This window comes from Dermacentor variabilis, chromosome 3 (genome assembly GCF_050947875.1).
Source record: "Dermacentor variabilis isolate Ectoservices chromosome 3, ASM5094787v1, whole genome shotgun sequence".
NCBI lineage: Eukaryota > Metazoa > Arthropoda > Arachnida > Ixodida > Ixodidae > Dermacentor > Dermacentor variabilis.
The window spans coordinates 216,526,298-216,549,854 of NC_134570.1; the positions used below are offsets into that span (position 1 = coordinate 216,526,298).

The following is a 23,557-nucleotide window of genomic DNA, read 5'->3' on the forward strand; positions in this document are numbered from 1 at the left end:
CACACAATCCACACTGCATATCCAGATCGCCTCAATCACGTCTCGCCGATTCAATAACCACTTAAGTTTTGCCCACGCATGTACGGTACGACACATGCTTTTAACCTTTCCGCACTCCCTACGGCCATTCGCTTGTGGGACAATTTTCCTGATAACATTGCTCCCGATTCAGATCTAGAAAAATTTCATCTCCTACAAGAACATTTTGCATAATATCACTTACAAATCACTTTATCTTGTTTCTTGCACTTGGCAATGTGCTTCGAACTTCTTGCGATGTTTTTATTTCTACTGGTGCATTGCTATACTGCTCTTATGAATTGGTATTTTATGCTGTGTCACGTGTTCATTTGTATGCCCTGTATATATTATTGCTTTTTTGCAATATCCTGAAATATCCCTTGAAGCATTGTATTCGTTAATCTGTTCATTTTTTCCTGTATTGTATATTATAGTATTAGTTCATTACGTTAATTTTACTTGTTTTCTTTTCTTTAAAGTGTTCCTTTGTGGCAATTTAATACTTAAGTTTTTCCTTTTTCTTGTTTTCATATTTCTAGTAATCTTGATGAGCCTTGCATTGGGACGTATCTTTTGTACCAGACTTCAGAAGGCTGCTTACACTTTTTATGGTTTTGATTTTGTAACCCCCTTACCTAATGCCCCCATAGGGCCTGTAAGGTATCTTAAATATATATATATATATATATATATATATATATATATATATATATATATATATATATATATATATATATATATATATTGTAGCGAAGAAAACTGGCGCGCCCTATGGACGCACTATCATCATCGGCCCGCCGACGAAGAGGGGCTCGCGCGGAGAAGTCCCTCCCAGTGGCCGCTGCTTCTTCGGTGAGATATTATTTTCTGTTTTCTTAGAAGAATCAGTGCTGTGTTAAAACTTCACTGTTGTCCAGGGAGAACAGACATCCCGTGGGATTCCTGTGTGCTAAAGATCACGCACAATATCGCGTGGTTTGGCTGCGCTCCGCAGCGCATCTACGCCTACCACGGCGGTAGGCAGCAAAGAACACCGGCACGAGCCATATGTCCGACAGCGCGTTCCTAGGCGCATGAGTGCCGCAGAATCGGCGCCGCATTCGGAAGTGCCACAACAAGCGCCCAATGTCATCAAGCCGGCGACGCTAGTTTTCAACGCCGCCCTACCTTCCAGAACACCTTCAGTGAATATGGCTGAGACCAGCGAAAGTGAAGCCAAGAAACCACGAGTTGACGACGACAAAACATCTACCTATCATCTAAGTGAAGATGAAGATATAGACTGCGATGAAACGCCGTTCTCCTTGGTAACGTATAAAAAGAAGCGGCCTGAGGGAATTCCAGTTGTTTTTCGACCATCACAGGAAGGACGCAACTTCTGGCAAGTGAATCCAAACCGCGCTGCGTCGGAAATTGTCTCTGCGTCAAAAGAATAAGTGCAGTCTTTCCGCGTGAATAGAGATGGAAGTTTCTCTGTCAACGTTACTTCAGTCTCATCTGCAAGACATCTACTGTCGATGAGCGAAGTTGCTGGTTTGGAAGTCAAGCCATTCATTCCGGCGTCTTATACCAAGAATGTTGGCAAGATACGCCATGTGCCAATTGAGTATACGGAAGAACAACTGGTTGACTTCCTGAAGGATTTTGGAGTGACATCTGCCCGTCGTCAGGCGCGCTACAATCGCCAAGAAGACGGAGCGGTAGACTCACGCCCTCTGAGAACCGTCATCCTCCATTTCAGAGAAGACAAACCAATGCCGCAACGAGTGCATTTAGGTTTCACGAACCACCCCATAGAAGAATATCATGGCCCTGCTCTAAGATGCTACAACTGCCAGAGATTTGGACATCTATCGAAGAACTGCCGCAGTCAGCGTCGCTGCAAGATACGCCCAGAAGACCACAACCATTCAGAGTGCAAGTCTGTGTGTCAGCCAAAGTGTGCCAACTGTGGCGGAAACCATACAGCTTCCTACTTCGGGTGCCCTCAGAGCAGAGCTGCCTCAAGGTTACGCAGACATCAGTTAAAATACGGAAGGCTGCTTTTTCGTAATGCGCCCCCACCCAGCCTTGATGCTGTAAGATGTGCGCCTCCAACTTCTAACAAAGAAAAAGAGCAAGGGGTCCATATGAGCTATTCTGCAGCTCTAAAGCACTCAGGTCGACAACGTTCTGATAGCGAGCGGCATGATCCACCTTCAGAGAATGCTACTCACCTTGCCCAGGCTTCGAGTGAAATTCGCCGACCTTCTCAGCAACGCCCTCAGTCATTGACACAGCAACCTCATTTAACATCTGAGCGACTACCTCAGCATTCGCCTCAACCACACCAGTCATCCCAGCGACCATCTCAGTCAATTCTTCAGCGACCTGCTTCGAGCGCGCATGGAACTTCAGCGTCGTTTGGTGATTACGCGTCTTTACCCGTAGCCCAGATGATCCTGCCCATGCTATTCACAGCTCTGCGTGCAATTCTAAGTGCCATTCCACAAGCAAACAACCTACCAGAGGTAAAAGCACTGCTTTCTATGGAATCGTTGGTGCTTCCACAACCACCAACAGCTCCACTGCAGGCTTACAATGAATAATCGTTACACCAATGTTTTCGTATTTCAGTGGAATGCTAATAGCCTTCGAAATAAGTCAGCTGATTTTCGCAAACTACTAGCTCAACATAACTTTCCTGTTTTATGTATACAGGAGGCAGGCGTAAGAGATGGCTTTCGTCTTTCAAACTATGTTATATATAAATCATCGCGCATTGGCTGGAAGTAGCAGAGCGATGTTATGTGTGAGAAAGGACCTGCCGTCCTACTTAATACAGTCGAGCGATTTAAATATACCGGAGTTCGTAGCATGCAAGATATCTTTCAGAAATACAAGCGCCACAGTGATCAATCTTTATCTACAATGTGCTAGCAAAATATCAGTAGACAGCTTGGTGAATGTGTTTGGTATCGCAAACTCACATGTGCTGGTTTGTGGGGACTTCAACGCGCATAACGTCATCTGGGGCAGTGAATGTAACGATTCCCGTGGAAGCATCATAGAGTCTGCCGCAGAAAAAAGCAATCTTATCGTGTTAAATGACAGCTCTCCAACGTTCTTGCGGGGGTTTCGTTACTCAAGCTGTATAGACGTCACGCTCTGCTCACAAGACCTTCTTGATGGCGTTGAATGGTCAACGGACATACAAACACACGGTAGTGATCATTTTTCAATCCTGGTAAAACATCGCCTCATACGGAGTGAGGGGACCCGGCGCTACTCAAAATATACTAATTGGCAAAGTTTTCGTCACCACTTCTGTAACTCCTTGCGCGAAAATCCGAGCTTTCAAAGTTTTGCAAATATGTTGTGTGAATCTTACGAGATCTGCACAAAGCAAGTCATTGTTCCAAATGAATACGCTGCAGTCGACGGGGAATATGAATGTCTAAGAGCAATTAGAAGACGCGCAGAACGGGCTTACCGCCGCAGTGGAAAGCTGGATGACTACAAGATGGCACAGAAAGTTCGGTCAACTTCGCGCAGACGCTTAGAAAAATTAGGTACGAGAAGGTAGCGAGAATACTGCGCGTCGTTGTCTCCCTTTACTCCAGTTCCCAGAATATGGTCAGTTGTCCGATCTTTTAGTAGTCCAGTTACCCAGAGCCATCCCTTCCGAGCCCTTGCCGTAGCTCGAAGCACTCCGGAAACATCTGTTGCTGACGAATTCTGTCAGCTTATATCCAGACCAGGAATTCCGTTCACTTGCCTACAATTTACAAGTTCGATAACACTAGCAGAACAGAAAGTTCGTGCGTGCTTTATGTCACAATATCCTCAACTTGACTGTGAGTTTAGTCTAAATGAATTGAAATGTGCTCTTTCGTCATGCCGTATAAAGACAACCGCAGGCCCAGATGGTGTCACGTATAAGATGTTAAAGACCCTAGGTCCTGTAGGAATAATGGCTCTTTTGGAGATATTTAATGACATCTGGATAAGAGAGACTCTGCCAGATTCATGGAAATTAGCCCAGGTAATTCCAGTACTAAAACCAGGAAAGACTCCCCTTTGTCTTCACTCCTACCGACCCGTCAGCCTCACAAGCTGTTTTTCCAAACTAATGGAGGAGACGATAGACCGTCGCCTGCAGTGGTGGTGTGAACACACAAATATGTTTTCCAATTACATGACCGGTTTTCAACAAAATCGGTGTACAATGGATTCAGTATTAGACATTGCCACATGCGTCGAACATGAACGAAGTTGCGGAAATGTGACCGTAGCAGTATTTTTAGGCATTCAAAGAGCATTCGACACTGTAAGCCACATACACATCTTTGCTGGTATGTTAGAGCTTGGCCTACACGGTCGAACACTACGATGAGTATCAAATTTCTTAAAAGACAGAAAAATATATATGGAAACAATTGAAGGCGCGAGTAAATATCACAGCATCACACAGGGCGTTCCGCAGGGCAGTGTTCTCAGTCCGTTTTTATTCAACTGCGTCATGGCAGCCTTGCCACTAAAACTCCCGTCTGGTCTACAGTATTCGCTGTACGCAGATGACATCTGCATATGGGCCTCTGGATCTCATATACAAGACATTCAAACAACGCTGCAAGAGGGTCTTGATAGTATCGACACCTTTTTAAAAGAAAGAGACATGAGTCTTTGATACGCAAAGACAGCCGTAGTTCCTTTTACTAGACGACAGCTGAATAATTTCCAACTTACGCTTAATGGGCAAACTTTGATGTTTGTGAAAGAGCATAAATTTCTTTAAATTATTCTTGACCGCCAGCTAACATGAGCTTCACACATCCGCGCAATTGAAAAGCAGACCAATGCAGTAATAAACGTACTTCGGCGACTCGCAGGCACAATGTGGGGGGGATCAGTCTCTTCGCTACTACAAGTTCATAACGCACTCATAAAACAAAAAATTGCTTACTCGGCACCTATTCTACATGGTTTATCGCAAACTTCTGAGGAACGTCTTCAACGTTTACTGGCAAGAGGGCTGCGAGTGTGTCTTGGGGTTCCGCAGGCTACCTCGAGTTCTTTAGTAATTGCTGAAGCTCGTCACCCACCAATCCCAGTCATACGAACGGTTGAAACATGCCGACATATTTATCGCATCTTAACCTAACACGAGAATCATCCATTAAACCTCGCGCTTACCGAAAGAAACAAAAGCGACATTCACGATGTTGTTCGAGAACATAAAGCATTATTACCAAGATTTGAATTATGCAAAGTGGATGTTTGTTAACCTCTCTGGATTTTAACATGTCCTAAAATAGAATTATCGGTTGACGGGATTATATCTAAGAGAGACATGTTCATAGTAGCCGCACAACAACTGGCACTCTTCCGAATTTACTCCTTATATCCCCAGTACATACACGTTTATACAGATGGTTCGTGTCATAAAAAGTCCTCGACTTCAGCATTCGTCATTTCACATTTAGCGCTAGAGCAAACATTTAAATTATCCCGAGAGACATCTTCCGCCGTGGCATAACTGTTTGCAATCCTGTGTGCTTTGCGTTTCATAGCATCAAAAGAACATTCGCAAAAATGGGTTATCTTTAGCGATTCGCAAGCCGCTCTCACATTACTACAGAGCAATAACAAAAATTCTTTGAACACTATGCTATTGTATGAGACACTCAAAGAACATACAAAAGCAAGCGCAATGAACCATGTAATTGCATTCCAGTGGACACCTGGGCACTGCAATATTTCTGGTCATACTGCAACGGACGCAGCTGCGAATCGGGCGCACAATAACGCGGAGACAACCAATCTTCCTCTATTGCGTAGTGAAGTCCGTCTGCTCCTGAGACAGATTTCTTGTCGCCTCAGCAAAACTACCTGGTTTGATCAGCAAACTAAAAAATCTGAGTTATACTTTATAGACCCATGTATAAACTTAACAATGCCGGAAAATCTAAGAGACAACAGAAAATTTGAAACATTGATACACCGCCTGCGTCTTGGTACTGGATTCACTAAACACTTGTTGTACAGGATAAAACGTGTCTCTAGTCCACAGTGTTCTTGTGGCCATGCAGACGAAGATGTACATCATCTTCTCCTCGAGTGCACTAAATACAATCCACAAAGAAGGTTACTGCAAGCAAATTCGTCGATATTAGACAGAAGACCATTCACTCTAAAAAAAAATACTTGGCCCATGGCCAACTGCGGGCCTTCAAAAAAGAGCGCTTCTTGCTCTGAAAAAGTTTTTAGAGGAGACCAACATTTTGGGAAAATATTAGGTATCAGATGATCCAAATGCACTAAATGAGTAACATAAACGTTGTTCGTGATTCATAATTGGTTTATGTGGCGATCGCAACTTTTATGCAATATCTATAATTCTGTTCTGTACTTGCAGTGCATTACATGTGTTGTGCGTTATGGCTGTTCTAAATATCTGACTTTATATATGCGTACGTGGACTGAACTAATGCACAGAACTTTGCGACTCATGTACTGTTGGACTGTATATTTTTTATTCATCCACTGTTCTACCGAGTGCCATATTTCGTGTCGCTATTCTCCCTTTTTATGCAAATTTGTTTCCTTTGCCAAGTGACAAGGAGTAGCCGGTGCCACTAGAAAGGCGCCAACTTCTCCTAATATTGATTTCAATAAAAAAGGGGGGGGGGGGCTCGCGCTCTCGGTGATCTGACGCTTGACTGAGACGGTCGCGTTCCTGACTGTTCAATAAACCGCATTGCATATTTGGTGGAGCTGTGCTGGGTAGTACTTCCCCAACCACCCTGGAACTACGTAATCGAACACTGCCGGCCATCATGCCTGATGACGCCAGCCAAACAACACCTCCGCCATCGCCAACAGTGATGTTTCCTGGCTCAGTGCGTCAACGCGATCCTCCGATCTTCAGCGGTTCCGACGAATATGATGTAGAAGATCGGCTCTCGACATATGAGCGGGTGAGTGCCCACAATAAATAGGACGATGCTGCGAAGCTCAGTTACGTGAACTTCTACCTCATGGGTGTCGCTAGCGTGTGCTACCACAACCACGAATCCGACCTCAGCACCTGGCCAGATTTCAAGGCGCGCATTACGCAAGTCTTCGGCCGCCCTGAACTGCGGAAGCTCCGTGCCGAAAAGCGCTTGCGCAGCCGTTCCCAGCAACCCGGTGAAAACTTCACCAAGCACATAGAAAACGTCGTGGACCTTTTCAAGCGCGTAGATCCATCGATTACTGAGTCTGACAAGATCCGTCACGTAATGAAGGGCATCGAAGACGACGCATTCCAAATGCTCCTCTCGAAAAGCCCGCGGACCGTGGTCGAAGTCGCTGAACTTTGTCAAAGCTACGACGAACTCAGGAGGCAACGTCTACTCACTCGACGTTCATCAGTCCCCGATACTTCCATTGCAAGTTTAGCCGCCGTGACTAACAACGACCATCTGTTCGGCGAAATCAAGGAATTTATACGCTCCGAAGTTGCCCGCCAGCTATCCCTGCTCACCACCGTCCAAGGGCCTCCGCCGTCCTTGGCTCCTACCTTGCGTCAGATGCTCCAAGAGCAAGTGTCCGAAGCTATTCAGTCCCCTCGTGCAGCGTCACCATTGCCTGTACCTCTAAGCTACGCCGAGGTTGCTGCACGACCACCTCCATCGACTTTTTCAGCACCGCCGTTCGCTGCACCGCCACGTCCAGTCTCCAGTCTACACCACCAGATCACTGGCTAGCACGGGACCCTGGCGTGCACCCGACAATCGCCCCGTGTGCTTCTTCTGTGGAATCCCTGGTCGCGTGGCACGGCACTGTCGCTGTCGCTTATGGCTTCAAGGTAATCAAGACCAACCTTTCCGCTCCTACGCTTCGCCATCTTCGTCCTTCTCGCCACCAAATGACTCGCACTTGCCGTCTACGAGCAACGTCATCCCTTCTGCCCGAGATCGTCGCTCGCCATCCCCTCGTCACCGCTCACTTTCCCCCATGCGGCGGCGTCCGGTCCCATCGGAGCAGGAAAACTAGCTACCGCAGTTCAAGAGGCGAGAACTGCGTTCCAGTCGAACCACACGAAGCCTCGCTCTCTTCCGACGAACGTAATTGAAATATCTGTAGGAGTCGTCACATTGGCATTAGTCGACACAGGCGCCGCCGTTTCAGTAGTTACGGAAGAATTTTGCCGCAAGCTTCAAAAAGTAATGACGCCCTTATCTGCGCTGTCACTCCGGACAGCAAGTTCCCAGTGCATTACCCCTGTTGCCACATGTACCGCCCGCATCGTCATTCAAGGATACACGTATACAGTCGAGTTCGTCGTTCTCTCATCCTGTTCATACGACGTCATCTTGGGATGGGAATTCCTTTTCGATCATCAGGCCATCATTGATTGTTCTCGCGCCGAAGTTGAATTTTCTCCGCTTCCCGATACCCGTTTACATGACTTTGACGATTTTGGTGACAAACTGGCCGTTACAGAAGACACCACGATCCCTCCACACTCTTCTGTGGTTGCGAATGCCTGCTCTACTTTCGCCACTGACACCACTGCCCTGTTTGTCCCATCGGACATTTTTGTTCGTCGACGGTGTTCCCTTCCCTTCGCTGTCCTAACTGTCAGCGGTGGCTGCACGCGATTACTCGTTTCCAACACCAAAGCCACGCTCCTCGTCTTACGTCGTGGCGAGTGCCTTGGACGTCTTCAGCCTGCCGACCCAGTGACCATCTTTGACACACCTCTTGGCGACACCTATTCAGACTTATAGGTTGTCTTGCCCCAGCCTACGCAAGACGTCTTCCATAGCTCAATAGATGCCCTCCTGAGCCCTACGCAGCGTTCGCAACTTCTCAGCCTTCTGCAGAAATACCAATCTACGTTCGTCTGTCAACAAGCCCCACTAGGCCGCACATCGACTGTACGTCAGGAGATCGACACCGGCACCCACGCACCACTGCGCCAGAGGCCTTATTGTGTATCACCCGCGGAGCGCCGTGTTATTGAAAGACAAGTAAGCGAAATGCTTGAGCGTGGGGTGGTTCAACCCTCTAATAGTCCCTGGGCATCACCTGTAGTCCTGGTTAAGAAAAAAGATGGCTCAATTAGATTTTGCGTCGACTACCGCCGTCTTAATAACATAACTCGCAGATACGTCTACCCTCTACCGCGCATCGACGATGCTCTGGATTGTTTGCAAGGCGCAGAGTATTTTTCTTCACTCAATTTACACTCAGGCTATTGGCAAGTGCCCATGAATCCTGCCGATCGCCCGAAGACAGCCTTCGTGACCCCAGACGGCCTATATGAATTCAACGTTATGTCGTTTGGGCTTTGCAACGCCCCTGCCACATTCGAACGAATGATGGACAATCTCCTTCGTGGGCTAAAGTGGAAGACATGCCTACGTTACCTTGACGATGTTGCCTTTTCTCCAGATTTTCTCACACATCTGTACCGTCTCGAACAAGTCCTGCAGTGCATCACGGACGCAGGCCTCCAGCTCAACTTGAAGAAATGTCGCTTTGGAGCAAAGCAGCTTGCAATACTTGGACACGTCGTATCGAAAGAGGGCATACTACCTGATCCTTCCAAACTTCGCGCCGTCGCCGAATTTCCAAAACCCACGTCCCTGAAAGAACTTCGGAGCTTTATCGGGCTGTGCTCCTACTTTCGTCGTTTTATCCGGAATTTCGCTTCTATCATTGCTCCCTTGACTCAGCTGCTTCGCGGCGACACGCGACTTTCTACTTGGGCCACAGCTTCCGACGATGCGTTTCATACAATGCGGCGTTCGCTCACTTCTCCTCCCGTATTGCGCCATTTCGACCCCACGGCCCCCAGGGAAGTCCATACCAACGCCAGCGGCGTCGGACTTGGTGCCGTGCTTGCACAGCGAAAAAGTGGGCATGATGAATACGTAGTAGCCTACGCAAGCCGAACACTAACGAAAGCGGAATCCAACTACTCCGTCACCGAAAAGGAGTGCCTGGCTATCATCTGGGCCCTTGGAAAATTTCGACCCTACCTGTACGGCCACCCCTTCGACGTCGTTACAGATCACCATGCTCTATGCTGATTATCGACTTCAAAAGATGCGTCTGGCCGCATTGCGCGATGGGCTCTACGGTTACAAGACTTCGACATACGCCTCATTTACCGGTCCGGCCGTAAACACACCGACGCGGATGCCCTCTCTCGGTCGCCCACACCAAGTGACATGACTTGCATTTCAGTCGTCAAATCGGCGTTTTCGTCGCCTGTGCACGTCAACATGGCTGTGCAGCAACGCAAAGATCCCTGGATTGCGGCACTTATGGATTGCGGTTCTGACACTTAAACAACACGCCCTTCACGTGCTAACCGCCGCCAAGCTTCTCATTTTGAGTTACTGGATGGTGTTCTCTATCATCGAAATTACGCTTCCGATGGCCGCAAATGGTTATTAGTCGTCCCCCGCCATATGGGCACAGATGTTTGCTCCGCTCTCCATTCAGCCCCGCAATGCGCCCATGCCGGCCTCTTCAAGACTTACGCCAGGCTTCGTTCCTGCTTTTATTCGCATGGCATGTATAATTTTGTGCGAAAGTACATTCGCTCGTGCACAGCGTGCCAACGACGCAAGCTTCCTGCCCCTCGTCCGTCTTGTCCTTTACAGCCCATTCCTTGTCCGCCCCGACCATTCGACCGCGTCGGCATCGATCTCTACGGTCCTCTTCCGTGCACATCAGCTGGCAATCGCTGGATTATTACCGCTGTCGACCACCTCACCCGCTATGCAGAAACTCTGGCACTGCAAACAGCGACAGCCCGCGACATTGCGTCCTTCCTCCTGCATCACTTCATACTGCGTCATGGGGCACCACGGGAACTTCTGAGTGACAGAGGGCGTGCGTTTCTTTCCGAAGGTGTTAACGCCCTTCTGACCGCATGCCATACCCTCCATCGCACCGCTGCAGCTTATCATCCGCAAACGAACGGCATAACATAACGGTTCAATCGTACTTTGAGCGACATGCTATCCATGTACATTACATCGGATCATACCAACTGGGACCTTGTGTTGCCATATGTTACGTAGGCCTATAACACCGCTTCACAGGCCACAACGGGGTTTTCACCAATCTTCCTCGTCTATGGCCGTGAACCTACCTGTACGCTCGACACCATTCTCCCCTACCGGCCTGACCCATCAGAGGGCACGCCTCTGTCTGAAGCCTCCAAGTATGCCGAGGAATGCCGTCAGCTGGCCCGTTCGTTCACGGCGGAAGACCAAAGTCTCCAAAAATTCCGTCGCGATGATGACCGACCTCTCTGCACCTACCAGCCGGAATCACTAGTCTGGCTTTGCATACCTTCAAGCACCCCTGGTCTATCTTCTAAACTCCTCGCTCAATACCACGGTCCCTACCGCGTCGTCCAACAGACGATGCCAGTCAACTACGTCGTCGAGCCGCTAACGCCGTCTACTGACTTGAGGCGTCGCGGACGCGAGACAGTGCACGTCCAGAGGCTTAAACCCTATTACGACCCCCTTGTCATCGCTACTCCTTGAGTCGCCAGGATGGCTCCTTCATATCCAGGGGCAGTTGCAGCGAAGAAGACTGGCGCGCCCTATGGACGCGCTATCATCATCGGCCCGCCGACGAAGAGGGGCTCGCGCTCTCGGTGTCTGACATTCGACTGAGACGGTCGCGTTCCTGACTGTTCAATAAACCGCATTACAATATATATATATATATATATATATATATATATATATATATATATATATATATATATATATATATATATATATATATATATATATATATATATATATGTTAGCGACTTTAGCCCCCCAACACCGGTTTATAAATATACACTAATTATTAAGGGGCGAACTTGTGCCCAGAGCTAAAAGACATCACTCCGTCGCCTGAAGGTAGACCACAAACCTCCTCTGCCGCGATCCACTGTCCTCCAACACCACTTGCGTTCTTTCTTGATGAAGCCACATGCACTGGTTTCCGATTGGCCGGCAGCTCCTCGGTGGCAGCTCGTGCGCACGCAGGCTGGCAGGCGAGTGCATTCCGCGTATCGTGATGGACGCTGGTGGTGTTTCATTGGTTGCAACTCGCTTGAGGTGTCCAAAGCGATCTGTGTGGTACTTGAATGCAGGCTCCGTGGCACCATCCCCCCTCCTAATGCGCACCGTCACGATGAGTAACAAAACAACCTGCAGTTTACGTGTTGCAGATGAGCTAATTTGCATCACGGACTTCTTGTCGGGTGCTCCTATTTATCTCTCATAATAAGGTTTTATGTGCATAACACGCACGCGCTCCGTGGGGTTGCGTTGCCTTGAACGCTCGTATCCAGCAGAAGTAAGTAAGTAGAAGTAAGTAAGTAAGTTCATAAGTTCAGCAGAAGTAAGTAAGTAAGTTCATAAGTAAGGCCACTAAGTCTGAGAACTACTTCATAGGGCCCAAAATAGTGGCAAAGCTTTTCGGACAGGCCCTCGACGTCGTACTGGGTCCATATACACACTTTGTCCTCCGGTGCATACCGCGTTTCGTCATGTCACTGGTTCTAGTGCCTTGCGTCTATTCGTTGTTGGCGATGTATTCGGTAGCTTGCCAAATGGCGGGCTTCCTGGGCTCTTTGTATGAACTCATTTCAATTCGGAGGGAAATTATCGTCATCTGTCGGCAGCATAACATCCAATGCTGTGGTAACTGCACGGCCGTAAACAAGCTGGCATGGTGTGACTGTGGTTGTCTCTTGTACGGCCGTGTTGTAAGTACGAACTCATCTAAATTCGGAGGGTAATCATCGTCATCTGTCGGCAGCATAACATCCAATGCTGTGGTAACTTCACGGCCGTAAACAAGGTGGAATGGTGTGACTGTGGTTGTCTCTTGTACAGCCATGTTGTAAGTACGAACTCATGTAAATTCGGAGGGTAATCATCGTCATCTGTCGGCAGCATAGCATCCAATGCTGTGGTAACTGCACGGCCGTAAACAAGCTGGAATGGTGTGACTGTGGTTGTCTCTTGTACGGCCGTGTTGTAGGCAAAGGTGACGTAGGGTAAAATTTCATCCCACATTTTATGCTCAACATCGACATCATGTCCTCGAGGGTTCTATTCAGGCGTTCAGTTCGACCATTGCTTTGAGGATGATAGGCGGTAGTTTTCCTGTGGTAAGTATGAGTCATCCTCATCAAGCATTGCATGATCTGCGCTTTGAAGGCTGTGCTGCAATTAGTAATGACGACGGTTGGAGCGCCATGCCGGAGAACAATGCTGTTTACGAAGAACTTGGCAACTTCAGCCACCGTTCCTTGGTGCAGGGAGTCTGTTTCAGCATATCTCGTTAAATAATCTGTAGCCACCACGATCCACTTTCTCTCAAGTGAAGATAAGATGTAGGGAAGGGTCTAAGAAGGCCCATGCCAACTTGTTGAAATGGTGCTTTCGGCGGACCTATAGGTTATAGAAGGCCTGCCGGTTTCACAGACGGCAATTTTCGCCTTTGACATTCGTGGCAACTCTTCGCATAATGTTGCACTGAAGCTAACTATTTGGGCCAATAATAGTTTAAACTAATTCGGACGTATGATCGACTCCCGCCTAAATGTCCTGATGTGGGTTCATTGTGACATGCTTGTAGAATTTCTTAGGGCATATTTGTAGGCTCTACAAGCAAAGACGGTTCGTGGTTTGGCTTGAAGCTTTTCTTGTATAGGACATTTCCTGTGAGGCAGAACGCTCACAGGCCTCTGGAAAAAATACGGCGTACTTGGATGTTAAATCCTTCGAGGTGTTTAATGAGGGGTAATAATTCATCGCCGGCACGATGACGTTCCGCGATATGAGTGCACATGGATGAAGTGGAAATAGCTAACCCAATCGGCTCTACCAGGGGTGTGCACAAGCTTCTGGCTGTGTGCTATACAATTCTGAATGTACACCCAAAATACCGTTCTCAATTGAAATTTATGCATCTTGCCATTCTTGCAAAGTGTGCTGATGTACAGAAATACGGCTTGGAGACTGTTCTAGGACCATTGCTCCATGAACTAAAGGAGCTGCAAAGGAGAGGCCTAATAGTTAAACAAGAGAAAAATGAAGTCTCCTTGAAGGTTTGAGCCCTAGCATGCTGTGGAGATAATCTTTCCATGAACAGGCTTGGGGGCTTTACATGCTCTTTTTCACGAGGTGCAGTTTGTCGCTTTTCCATGGTACAAATTAGAAATCTTGCATCTCTTATGAGGCAAGAATTGTGCCAAATAAGAACAAGACATCTACATGAAAGCCGCCTCACGGTCGTTAAACTAAATCCACTTCTGTACAAAAAACTTTATCGCGTAAACGAGCCGTCAGCGATGGAATGCCTTCCAAACTTTGATGTCACATCCCAGCTTCCACCCGACATTATGCATGATATTTTTGAAGGTGCATTCCCATTTGTGATGCAGCATGTACTCAAAGGGCTGTTCCAAGACAATGTTCTTGAACTATCGGACTTAGACGAAGTTTGCACATTCAATTATGGCCTCAATGATCGCACAAACAGAAAGCCATAAGCCACAGACGTCTTCGTACGAGGCAAAGCCTCGCTAAAGGCACTGCTTCAGAGAAGTGGTGCCTTTCCAGACTTCTGCCTCAGATTTTCGCTTCTAAACCTCCAGAGGGAAACGTAGACTGGGAAGTTTACCTCGTATTCAGAGAAGTTGTAGATATGCTTTTGTCTGATGAGCTTCCCTAAGACTCTCTTGTTTATATGGAGGTGAGAATTCAAGGATTTCGCCGTTCATTCGCTACCCGCTACCCAGATGCCCGCATAATCTCAAAGTTACATACCTTGGGCACTACCCACTTATGATCTCTCTTTACGGAACAATCAAACAAAGGTGGTGCATGAGGTTCGAGGCTAAACACCAGTACTTTAAGAGTGTGGCATCAAAGACGAAAAACTTCGAAAACATATGTAAAACGCTTGCAGAGCGTCACCAACTTTCGCAGAGCTATGAATTTAGTGAGATTGTCTTCAACCAACGCCACCCCATGTAAGGCCTAAAACCTGTGCAAAGATCTATTTTACATACGTGCATTGAGAAGCGTCTGCCTGCAGGTAACGTATGACAGGCAAAGCCAGTCACCATGCAGCATATGGCATAAAATTTGGGAGATGTGTTTGTAATGGCCAAGGGATACGACCGACAATTTGCACAGATTGCAGGCATTTTTGCTGCTCAGGATGAGGTTCTGTTCTTGTTAGACAAGATAGGATTTGTTGAATTCAGGAGACATCGATATGCATTTAAGGTATCTAAAGGCAATGTAGCCTCTGCGGCGCCGCCAGGAGAAGAGGTATTACCAGAGTGCCTAGATCACTATCTGGCAGGGGAGGTGGTACCCGGATGTTAATTGGTGTTGTTTGATTAAAAATAGTAATATTTGCTTAGACTTATGGCATGATGACTTTACGTGGTATACTTCACAGTTTGTGTTCTCTTGACATTGTGTCTATATTCGTGTTATATTTTCATTTCTTTTATTTCTGTTCTGTGCATGCTCAATCAATATTTATGTACCCCCCTTAACGTATTTTTTATACAGAATATCTATTAATGCACCGTGTGTTGCATATATAAATACCATCCAATGTTTACACTTCCGGAGTTTGGCGTTGTACGATCCTGCTTTTATTATTTGTTACTGAATAATTAAAAAAAACAATTTATATTTCTTGCTATGCTGATTATGCAGTAATGCACTATTGCGTGAAACACATTTTTCTGCGACTATATAGTTTAACTCGGGTAGTTACATATTATGATGTTTTCTTTGGTATAGTCAATAAGTTATTTTATTGAGTGAACCAATGAATCCATATTCATTGCAACCTATAACATCATTTGTGCCTTTCACTGACTCCCTTCAAGCAGCATAGGAGTCCTCCATTTCATGCGTCAGTCGTGGCTTCGTTTTGCGACCACCTTTGGAAAAAAGGTAGTCAGTGACTGAAAAAGAGAGTCGAAGTAGTCATGACTGTCTTTTCAGTCTTTTTTTTAAGAGTGTACCGGGCCACCCGCGGCGGGGGTGAAGCAGGCGTTGCGCGCTTCACCTACGTGGCCCAATCTCGAAGATCAGCAGGCTCCCGTGCCCAGGGGTTATAACCAGGATCGGCCCCCCACATGATGATTCTTCCTGAAAAAACTACGGAAGTTAGTCATACACAGCTTTCGCTGTAAAAGGCAGCAAAATGTTGACCGCCAAATTGATTTTGTCGGTGCTTTAGGAATGTGTGTGAGGAGTGGTGGCGTGAGCAGGGAGGGGGGAGTATACCGCTCAATTTCGGAGAGGCCCGGCCCCCCCCCCCTCATCCTGGGGCAACCCTGGGTACGTGCCTGGCACAGTAGCTACTCATTGGCATTTAGGCTAAAGCCACTTCCACTATCCTACTTAGACACCTTGTTTAGACGGACATGAATTTGTCCCTGACAGGTCTGCGTTGTGCAAAAAATTACTTTTCCGGATCCTACGACCAATCCTCAATTTTCATGAATAAACAACAGGAGCTACTCATTCGCATTTCAACTAAACCCACTTCCACAGGCCTACTCAGACACCTTGTCAAAGAAAACTGATTTTGTCGCCCGGAGGCATGTGCTGTACACAACACTTTCTTTTTTCGAACCCTGCAGCCAGTTTTCAATATCGTTGAATAGTTCACAGGAGCTACATATTTGCATTTCGGCTAAAGCCGCGTTCACGAGACCACTAAGAAACCTTGTTAAAACCAATCTGAATTTGTCGATCACCGGCATGCGCTGTTCACAAAACTCTACTTTTTCGGATCCTGTGGTGAGCCCTCAATTTCGGGGAATAAAGCGCAGAAACTACCCATAGGCATATAGGCTAAAGCCACTTCCACTAGCCCACTTATACACTTTGCTAAGACGAACCTGAATTTGTCACTTACAAGCATGTGCTGTGCACAAAGCTATTTTTTTGGATCCTACCACCAATCCTCAATTTTGGTGAATAGAGCACAGGAACTACTCATCGGCATTTCGACTGAATTCACTTCCACAGGCTCACTTATACACTTTGTCACAATAAACCCCATTTTGTCGCTCGCAGGTATGTGGTGTGCGCATCTCTCTTTTGGCCAATCCTGCAGCCAGTCCTCAATCTCGCGGAATAGACCAGAGGAGCAACTAATTGACATTTCGGCTGAAGCCACTTCACTAACCCATTTATTAAAGTTGCTAAAACCAACGTGATTTTGTCCCTCGCTGGCATATGCTGTGCACAAAGCTTTTTCTGCTACTACGACCATTCCCCAATTTTTGTCAGTAGAGCACAGGAGCTACTCATTCGCATTTCAACTAAACCCACTTCCACAGCCCCACTAGACACCTTATCAAAACAAACCTGATCACATCGCTCGCTGCCATGTGCTGTGCACAAAACTATTCTTTTTCGAGTGCTGCATCCAGTTTTAACTATCGCTGAATAGAGCACAGGAGCTACTCATTTCCATTTCCGCTAAAGCCCCTTCCTTGAGCCCATTGTGAAATCTTGTTAGAACCAATCTGAACTTCTAACTCACAGGCATGCGTAGTGCACAAATCTAATTTTTCGTATCCCGAAACTAGTCCTCTACTTTGCCGAAAAGAGCTCAGGAGCTGATCATTGGCATATCGACTAAAACCACTTCCATGAGCCCACTTAGACACCTTGTTAAAACTAATCTGCATTCGTCACTCACAGGCACGCGCTGTGCACAAAACTAATTTTTCCGTTATTGCCGTCAGTCCACAATGTCATTGAATAGAGAACAGGAGCTACTTATTGGCATTTGGGCTAGAGCCACTTCCACGAGCCCACTTAATAAGGTTGCTAAAACCAAACCGAACTTGTAGTTCACAGAATAGCGCTGTGCACAATGCTCTACTTTTTCGCATCCTACGACCAATCCTCATTTTTGGTGAATAAAGCACAGGAGCTACTCAATGGAATTTTGGCTAAAGCCACATCCACTAGCCCTCTACACACCTTGGTAAAACCCCACCTAAATTTGTAGCTCAAGGGTATGCGTAGTGCACAAAACTCTACTTTTATGGATTCTGCGTCTAGTCCTCAATTTTGGTGAATAGAGAAGAGGAATTACTCATTCGCATTTATGCTAAAGCTACTTCCACTAGCCGACTTAGACACCATGTCAAAACCAAGCTGAATTCGTCGCTCACCGGCATGTGCTGTGCACAAAAATCAACTTTTTCAAATCCTCCGGCCAGTTCGGAATTTAGGAGTATGGAGCACCGGAGCTACTCATTAGCATTTCAACTATACCCACTCCCGAAGCCCCACTTAGATGCATTGTCAATACAAACCTCATTTTGTCGCTCACAGGCATGCCTTGTGCCCAAAACACTCTTTTTTGAATCCTATATATCGTTGAATAGAGCACAGGAGCTACTCATTTCCTTTTCAAGTAAACCCACTTCCACAGGCCCACTTAGACACCTCAGATCCACTGAGACACCTCAGCCACTTCAACGAGCCCACTTAGAAACGTTATTTTAACCAAGCTGAATTTGTCTAAGGGTACATCGCGCTAGCGCGTAAAGAAGGACACAGACAGGAACATGAAAAAGACACGCCGTACGCTAGTTACAAGTCCAGCTGCCGTCTTTCTTGGTTTAGTGCAGAACTTAGTTCCCTGACTCAAGGCATGCTCCACACTTTGGGGCAAAAAGTGCCTTGGTGGGTGTGTTCTGCCCCAAAGTGTTAAGCATGTCCCGAGTCAGGGACCTAAATTCCGCACTGAGCCAAGAAAGATGGCACCTGGGCTTGTTGAACTAGCGTTCGATGCGTCTTTTTCATGTTCTTGTCTGCGTCCTTCTTTAATGGCTAGTGCAATGTCCCCTTCTACGAATGACCACCAACTAGCCGAGCTATCTGCCTTAACTGAGTTTGTCACTCAGAGAAATGCGCTGTACACAAAACTAATTTCTCGGATCCTGTAACCAGTCCTCAGTTTTGCTTGAGAGCACCGGAGCTACTCATTGGCATTTCGGCTAAAGCCACTTCCACTAGCGCATTCAGGTACATTTTAAATGGAACATGAATTTCTTGCATACAGGCACGTGCCATGCACAAATCCAGCAGCCAGTCCTCAATTATGGTGAACAAAGCACAGCAGCTACTCATTGGCATTTAGCCTAAAGCCACATTCAATAGCCCCCTTAGAGACTTTCTTAAAAGAAACATTAGCTTGTCGCTCTCAGTCATGTGCTGTGCACAAAACTCTAATTTTGCGGATTCTGCGGTTAGTCCTACATTTCGGGGAATGGAGCACAGAAGCTACTCATTGAGATTTCGGCTAAAGTCACACTTCCAATATCCCACTTATACACCTTGTTAACACCAACCTGAATTTGTCACTCAAAGGCATGCACTCTGCACAAAACTACTTTTTCGGATCCTATGACCAATCACCAATTTTCGTGGATAGACGACAGGACCTAATAATTGGCATTTCAACTAAGCCCACTTCCACAGGCCAACTTAAACAACTATTCAAAACAAACCTGATTTTGTCGCTCGGGGGCATGTGCTGTGAACAACAATCTTTTTCGAACTCTGCAGCCAGTTTTCAATATTGTTGAATAGAGCATAAGGCCTACTCGTTTACATTTGGGCTAAAGACACTTCCACGAGACAACTCGGAAACCTTGTTAAAGCAGATCTCAGTGTGTAGATGACAATCATGCGCTGTGCACAAAACTCTACTTCAGATCCTGCGGTCAGTCCTCAATTTCGGATAGTACAGCACAGGAACTACCCAGGCATTTCGGCTAAAGCCACTTCTACTGGCCCAATTATACACCAGGTAAGACCAACCCGAATTTGTCACTCACACGTATGTGATGTGCTCAAAGCTACTTTTTCGGATCCTACGACCAATCTTCAATTTTGGCGAATAGAGCATAGGAGCTACTCATCGGAATTTTAGCTAAACCCACTTTCACAGGCCCACGTATACACTTTGTTTAAACAAATCTCATTTTTTTCTCTCGCAGGCATGTGCTGGGTACAATTCTCTTTCCCTGCTCCTGCAGCCAGTCCTCAATTTCGCTGAACAGAGCACATGAGCTACTCATTGGCGTTTAGGAAAAGCCACTTCCACTAGCCCAATCAGGGAGCTTGTCAAATCAGCCTGAAATTCTTGCAGACAAGCATCCGTAGTGCACAAAACTGTATCTTTCGGGTCCTGCGGCCAGTTCTCAATTTCGATGAATAGAGCCGAGGAGTTACTCATTGGAATTTTGGCTAAAGCCAATTCCACTAGCCATCCTATGCACCATGTTAAAACCAACCTGAACTGGCCACTCCCAGACATGCACTGTACACAAAACTACTTTTTCGTATCCTGCGACCAATCCTCAATTTTCGTGCATAGAGCACAGGAGCTACTCACTGCCATTTCAACTAAACCCACTTCCACAGGCCCACTTTGACACCTTATCAAAACAAACCTGATTTGGTTGCTCGCAGGCACGTGCTTTGCACAACACTTTTTTTCGGACCTGCAGCCAGTTCTCAACACCGTTGAATAGAGCTCAGGAGCTAATTATTGGCATTTCGACTCAAGCCACTTCCACGAGCCCATTAACAAACCTTGTTAAAACCAATCTGAATTTGTCACTCACAGGCATGCGCTCTGCACAGAACTCTACTTTTACGGATCCTGCGGCCAGTCCTCAACTTTGGTGAATGCAGCAGAGCGGCCACTCATTAGCCTTTCGGCCAAAAGCACTTCTACTAGCCCACTTATAAAATTTCTTAAAACCATCCTGCACAGCGCATGCCTGCCATCACAGCTGGCAGGCATGCGCTGTGCACATAACAGTATTTCTCGGATTCTGCAACTAGGCCTCAATTTTGGTTAATAGACATAGGAGCTACTCCTTGGCATTTCTGCAAAACCTACTTCCACTTGCCGACATAGACATCATACGAAAACCAAGAGGAATTCTTCGCTCACAGGCATGCGCTGTGCACAAAGCCCTTTCTTTTTCGAATCCTGCAGCCAGTTTTCAATATAATTGAATATAGCACAGGAGCTACTCATTTGCATTTCGCCTAAAGCTACTTCCACGAGCCCATTAACAGCCTTGTTAAAACCAATTTTAATTTGTCACTCACAGGCATGCGATGCGCACAAAATTAATTTTTCGTATTTTGTAACCAACCCTCAATTTCGTAGAATAGAGTACAGTAGATACTCCTTGGCATTTCGGATGAAGCCACTTCGACGATCTCGCTTAGTAACATTATTAAACCAACCAGCATTTCTTGCTAACTGGAATGCGTTGTGCGCGAATCTGTATTTTTTACATCTTACGGCCAGTTTTTAAGTTTTGTAAATCGAGAACAGGAGCGACTCATTGGCATTTCAGCTGAAGCCGCATCTACTAGCCCACTTAGACACCTTGCTACGACCCACCTGAATTTCTCGCTCAAAGGCACGCGCTGCGCACAACTCTACTTTTCCAGATTCTGTGGCTAGTCCTCAATTTTGATGAGTGGAGAACAGGGATAACCTACTGGAATTTCGGCTAAAACAACATTTACTAGCCCACTTAGGAAATCCCTTAAAATCATCCTGAATATTGTGATGACCCTAATATGGGGACAAAGGTTCGTGTACTCAAAAGGTTCTGATGGTTCTCTTAGGCGGAGCCTCCGAGAACCCATTTGAGGACAAAGCCGTTCGTTTCGCACACACACACAAACGTTTAATAGAACTAAAGAAGGCTAAAAAATAAATAGAAGGAAACAGCAACCATAAAAGAAACATTCAAATACACATCAAGACACACATTTGGGGCTAGTATGGAGCTAAGTAGTGCGCGAGTCCAGGCTTGCCACGACGGCAGGGATACATAACAGTCTCGAAGCTGCGACGCTGCGACATGCTGGTGAAAGGAGTGGCGCCGGTCTTACCCAAGGCCGTGGTCCAAGTTGGTTGACCGGGCGACCGGAGCTGGCCAGCTCTGTCTCGGAGAAGTAAACCAGGCGGCTTTGTGGCACGAGCAGACGGCGGCGGCGTTCTGGCCGGGCAGCTGGGTGTAGAGCTCGGGCCCGTAACCCGACTGCTCTTGTCCTGCCCACGGGCACAGAAGCTCGGACGCCGGCCTCGGGCAGCAGGCGGCACGACAGACGGGGGCCGCGTTCTGGCTGGGCAGCTGGCGTAGAACTCTGGCCCGTAGCCCGACTGTTCTCGTCGTACCCACGAGCACAGAAGCTCACCGGCCTTGAGGAGCTGGCGGCACGCTCGGGTAGACGGGCGACGCACAGGAACAGGTTGGCAGGAGGCCCCGGTCGGGTGAAGTCCTGGTGGCTAGGGTCCGGAACCCGACGGCCCATCTTCAACGCCCGCTCCAGTGGTTGACCTCCTGGCGTCGCTTCCTAGAACTCTCATGGCGTCTCCCCTGCGTCTCTTCTGCGTCTCCTCCTTCTGCCAGCGCACCACGGTTTTTCTTCTTTCTAGCCGATTAGGCATTCTCCGATTGGCTGCCTGATGCCCCGTGGTTCTACCTAATTGGTTTGCTTTTCTTCTTTTAGTTGTCTTTCCTGCGCCGCGCGTTCACGTGCCGGACGCTCTTCGGCGTTGTCGTTTTTCTCCTTCCAGCACGGAATTTGCCCCGGCGCGCGCACTCCTTGTCGTCTGCTCCTGACCGTCCCGATCACCGCACCATGTCGCGCATTACACATCACAAATATGTAGCTCACAGGCATGAGCTGTGCACGAAACTATATATTTCAGATTCTGCAACTAGTCCTCAATTTTGGTGAATAGAGAACAGCAGCTACTCATTGGCATTTCTGCTAAAGCTCCTTTTACTTGCCGACTTAGACACCTTGTCAAAACCACGCTGAATTCGTCGCTCAAAGGCGTGCGATATGCAAAAAAAATCTACTTTTTCGAATCATCCGACCAATCCAAAATTTTGGAAAATAGAGCACAGGAGCTACTCATTGGCATTTTCACTAAATCCACTTCGACAGGCCCACTTACACAACTCATCAAAACAGACCTGATTTCGTCGCTCGCAGGCAGGTGCTTTGCACAAAACTTTTTTCGGGTCCTTCAGTCAGTTCTCAACAACGTTGAATAGAGCAGACGAGCTAAATATTCGCGTTTCGGCTAAACCACTTCCACAAGCAAGCCGGGGAAACCTTATAGTTAGCAACCTGACTTTGTCACTCATAGACATGCGCCGTTCACAAAACTAATTTCTCGGATTCTGCAAGATCCCCCAATTTTGATTGAAAGCACACGAGCTACTCATTGCCATTTCGACTAAAGTCACTTCCATATGAGCACTTAAGTACCTTTTAAACCAAACCTGAATTTGTCACTCATAGGCATGCGCTGTGCACAAAACTACATTTTGGATCCTAAAACCAATCCTCAATTTTGGTGAATAGAGCACAGGAGGTACTCATCGGCATTTCAACTAAACCCACTTCCGCAGGCCCAC

At 47.0% G+C, this 23,557-nt stretch overlaps 1 protein-coding gene across 1 annotated transcript; it reads right to left on the reverse strand.

Annotated features, from left to right (window-relative positions):
• Positions 1–14,806: 14,806 nt before the first annotated feature.
• On the reverse strand, positions 14,807–22,563 carry LOC142576636 (uncharacterized). Its single transcript, XM_075686849.1, has 2 exons — positions 22,017–22,563; positions 14,807–16,205 (listed from the first exon to the last, which is right to left on the reverse strand). The coding sequence occupies exons 1-2, from the start codon at positions 22,437–22,439 to the stop codon at positions 16,119–16,121; spliced, it is 510 nt and encodes a 169-aa protein (XP_075542964.1). The 5' UTR covers positions 22,440–22,563; the 3' UTR covers positions 14,807–16,118.
• Positions 22,564–23,557: the final 994 nt, after the last annotated feature.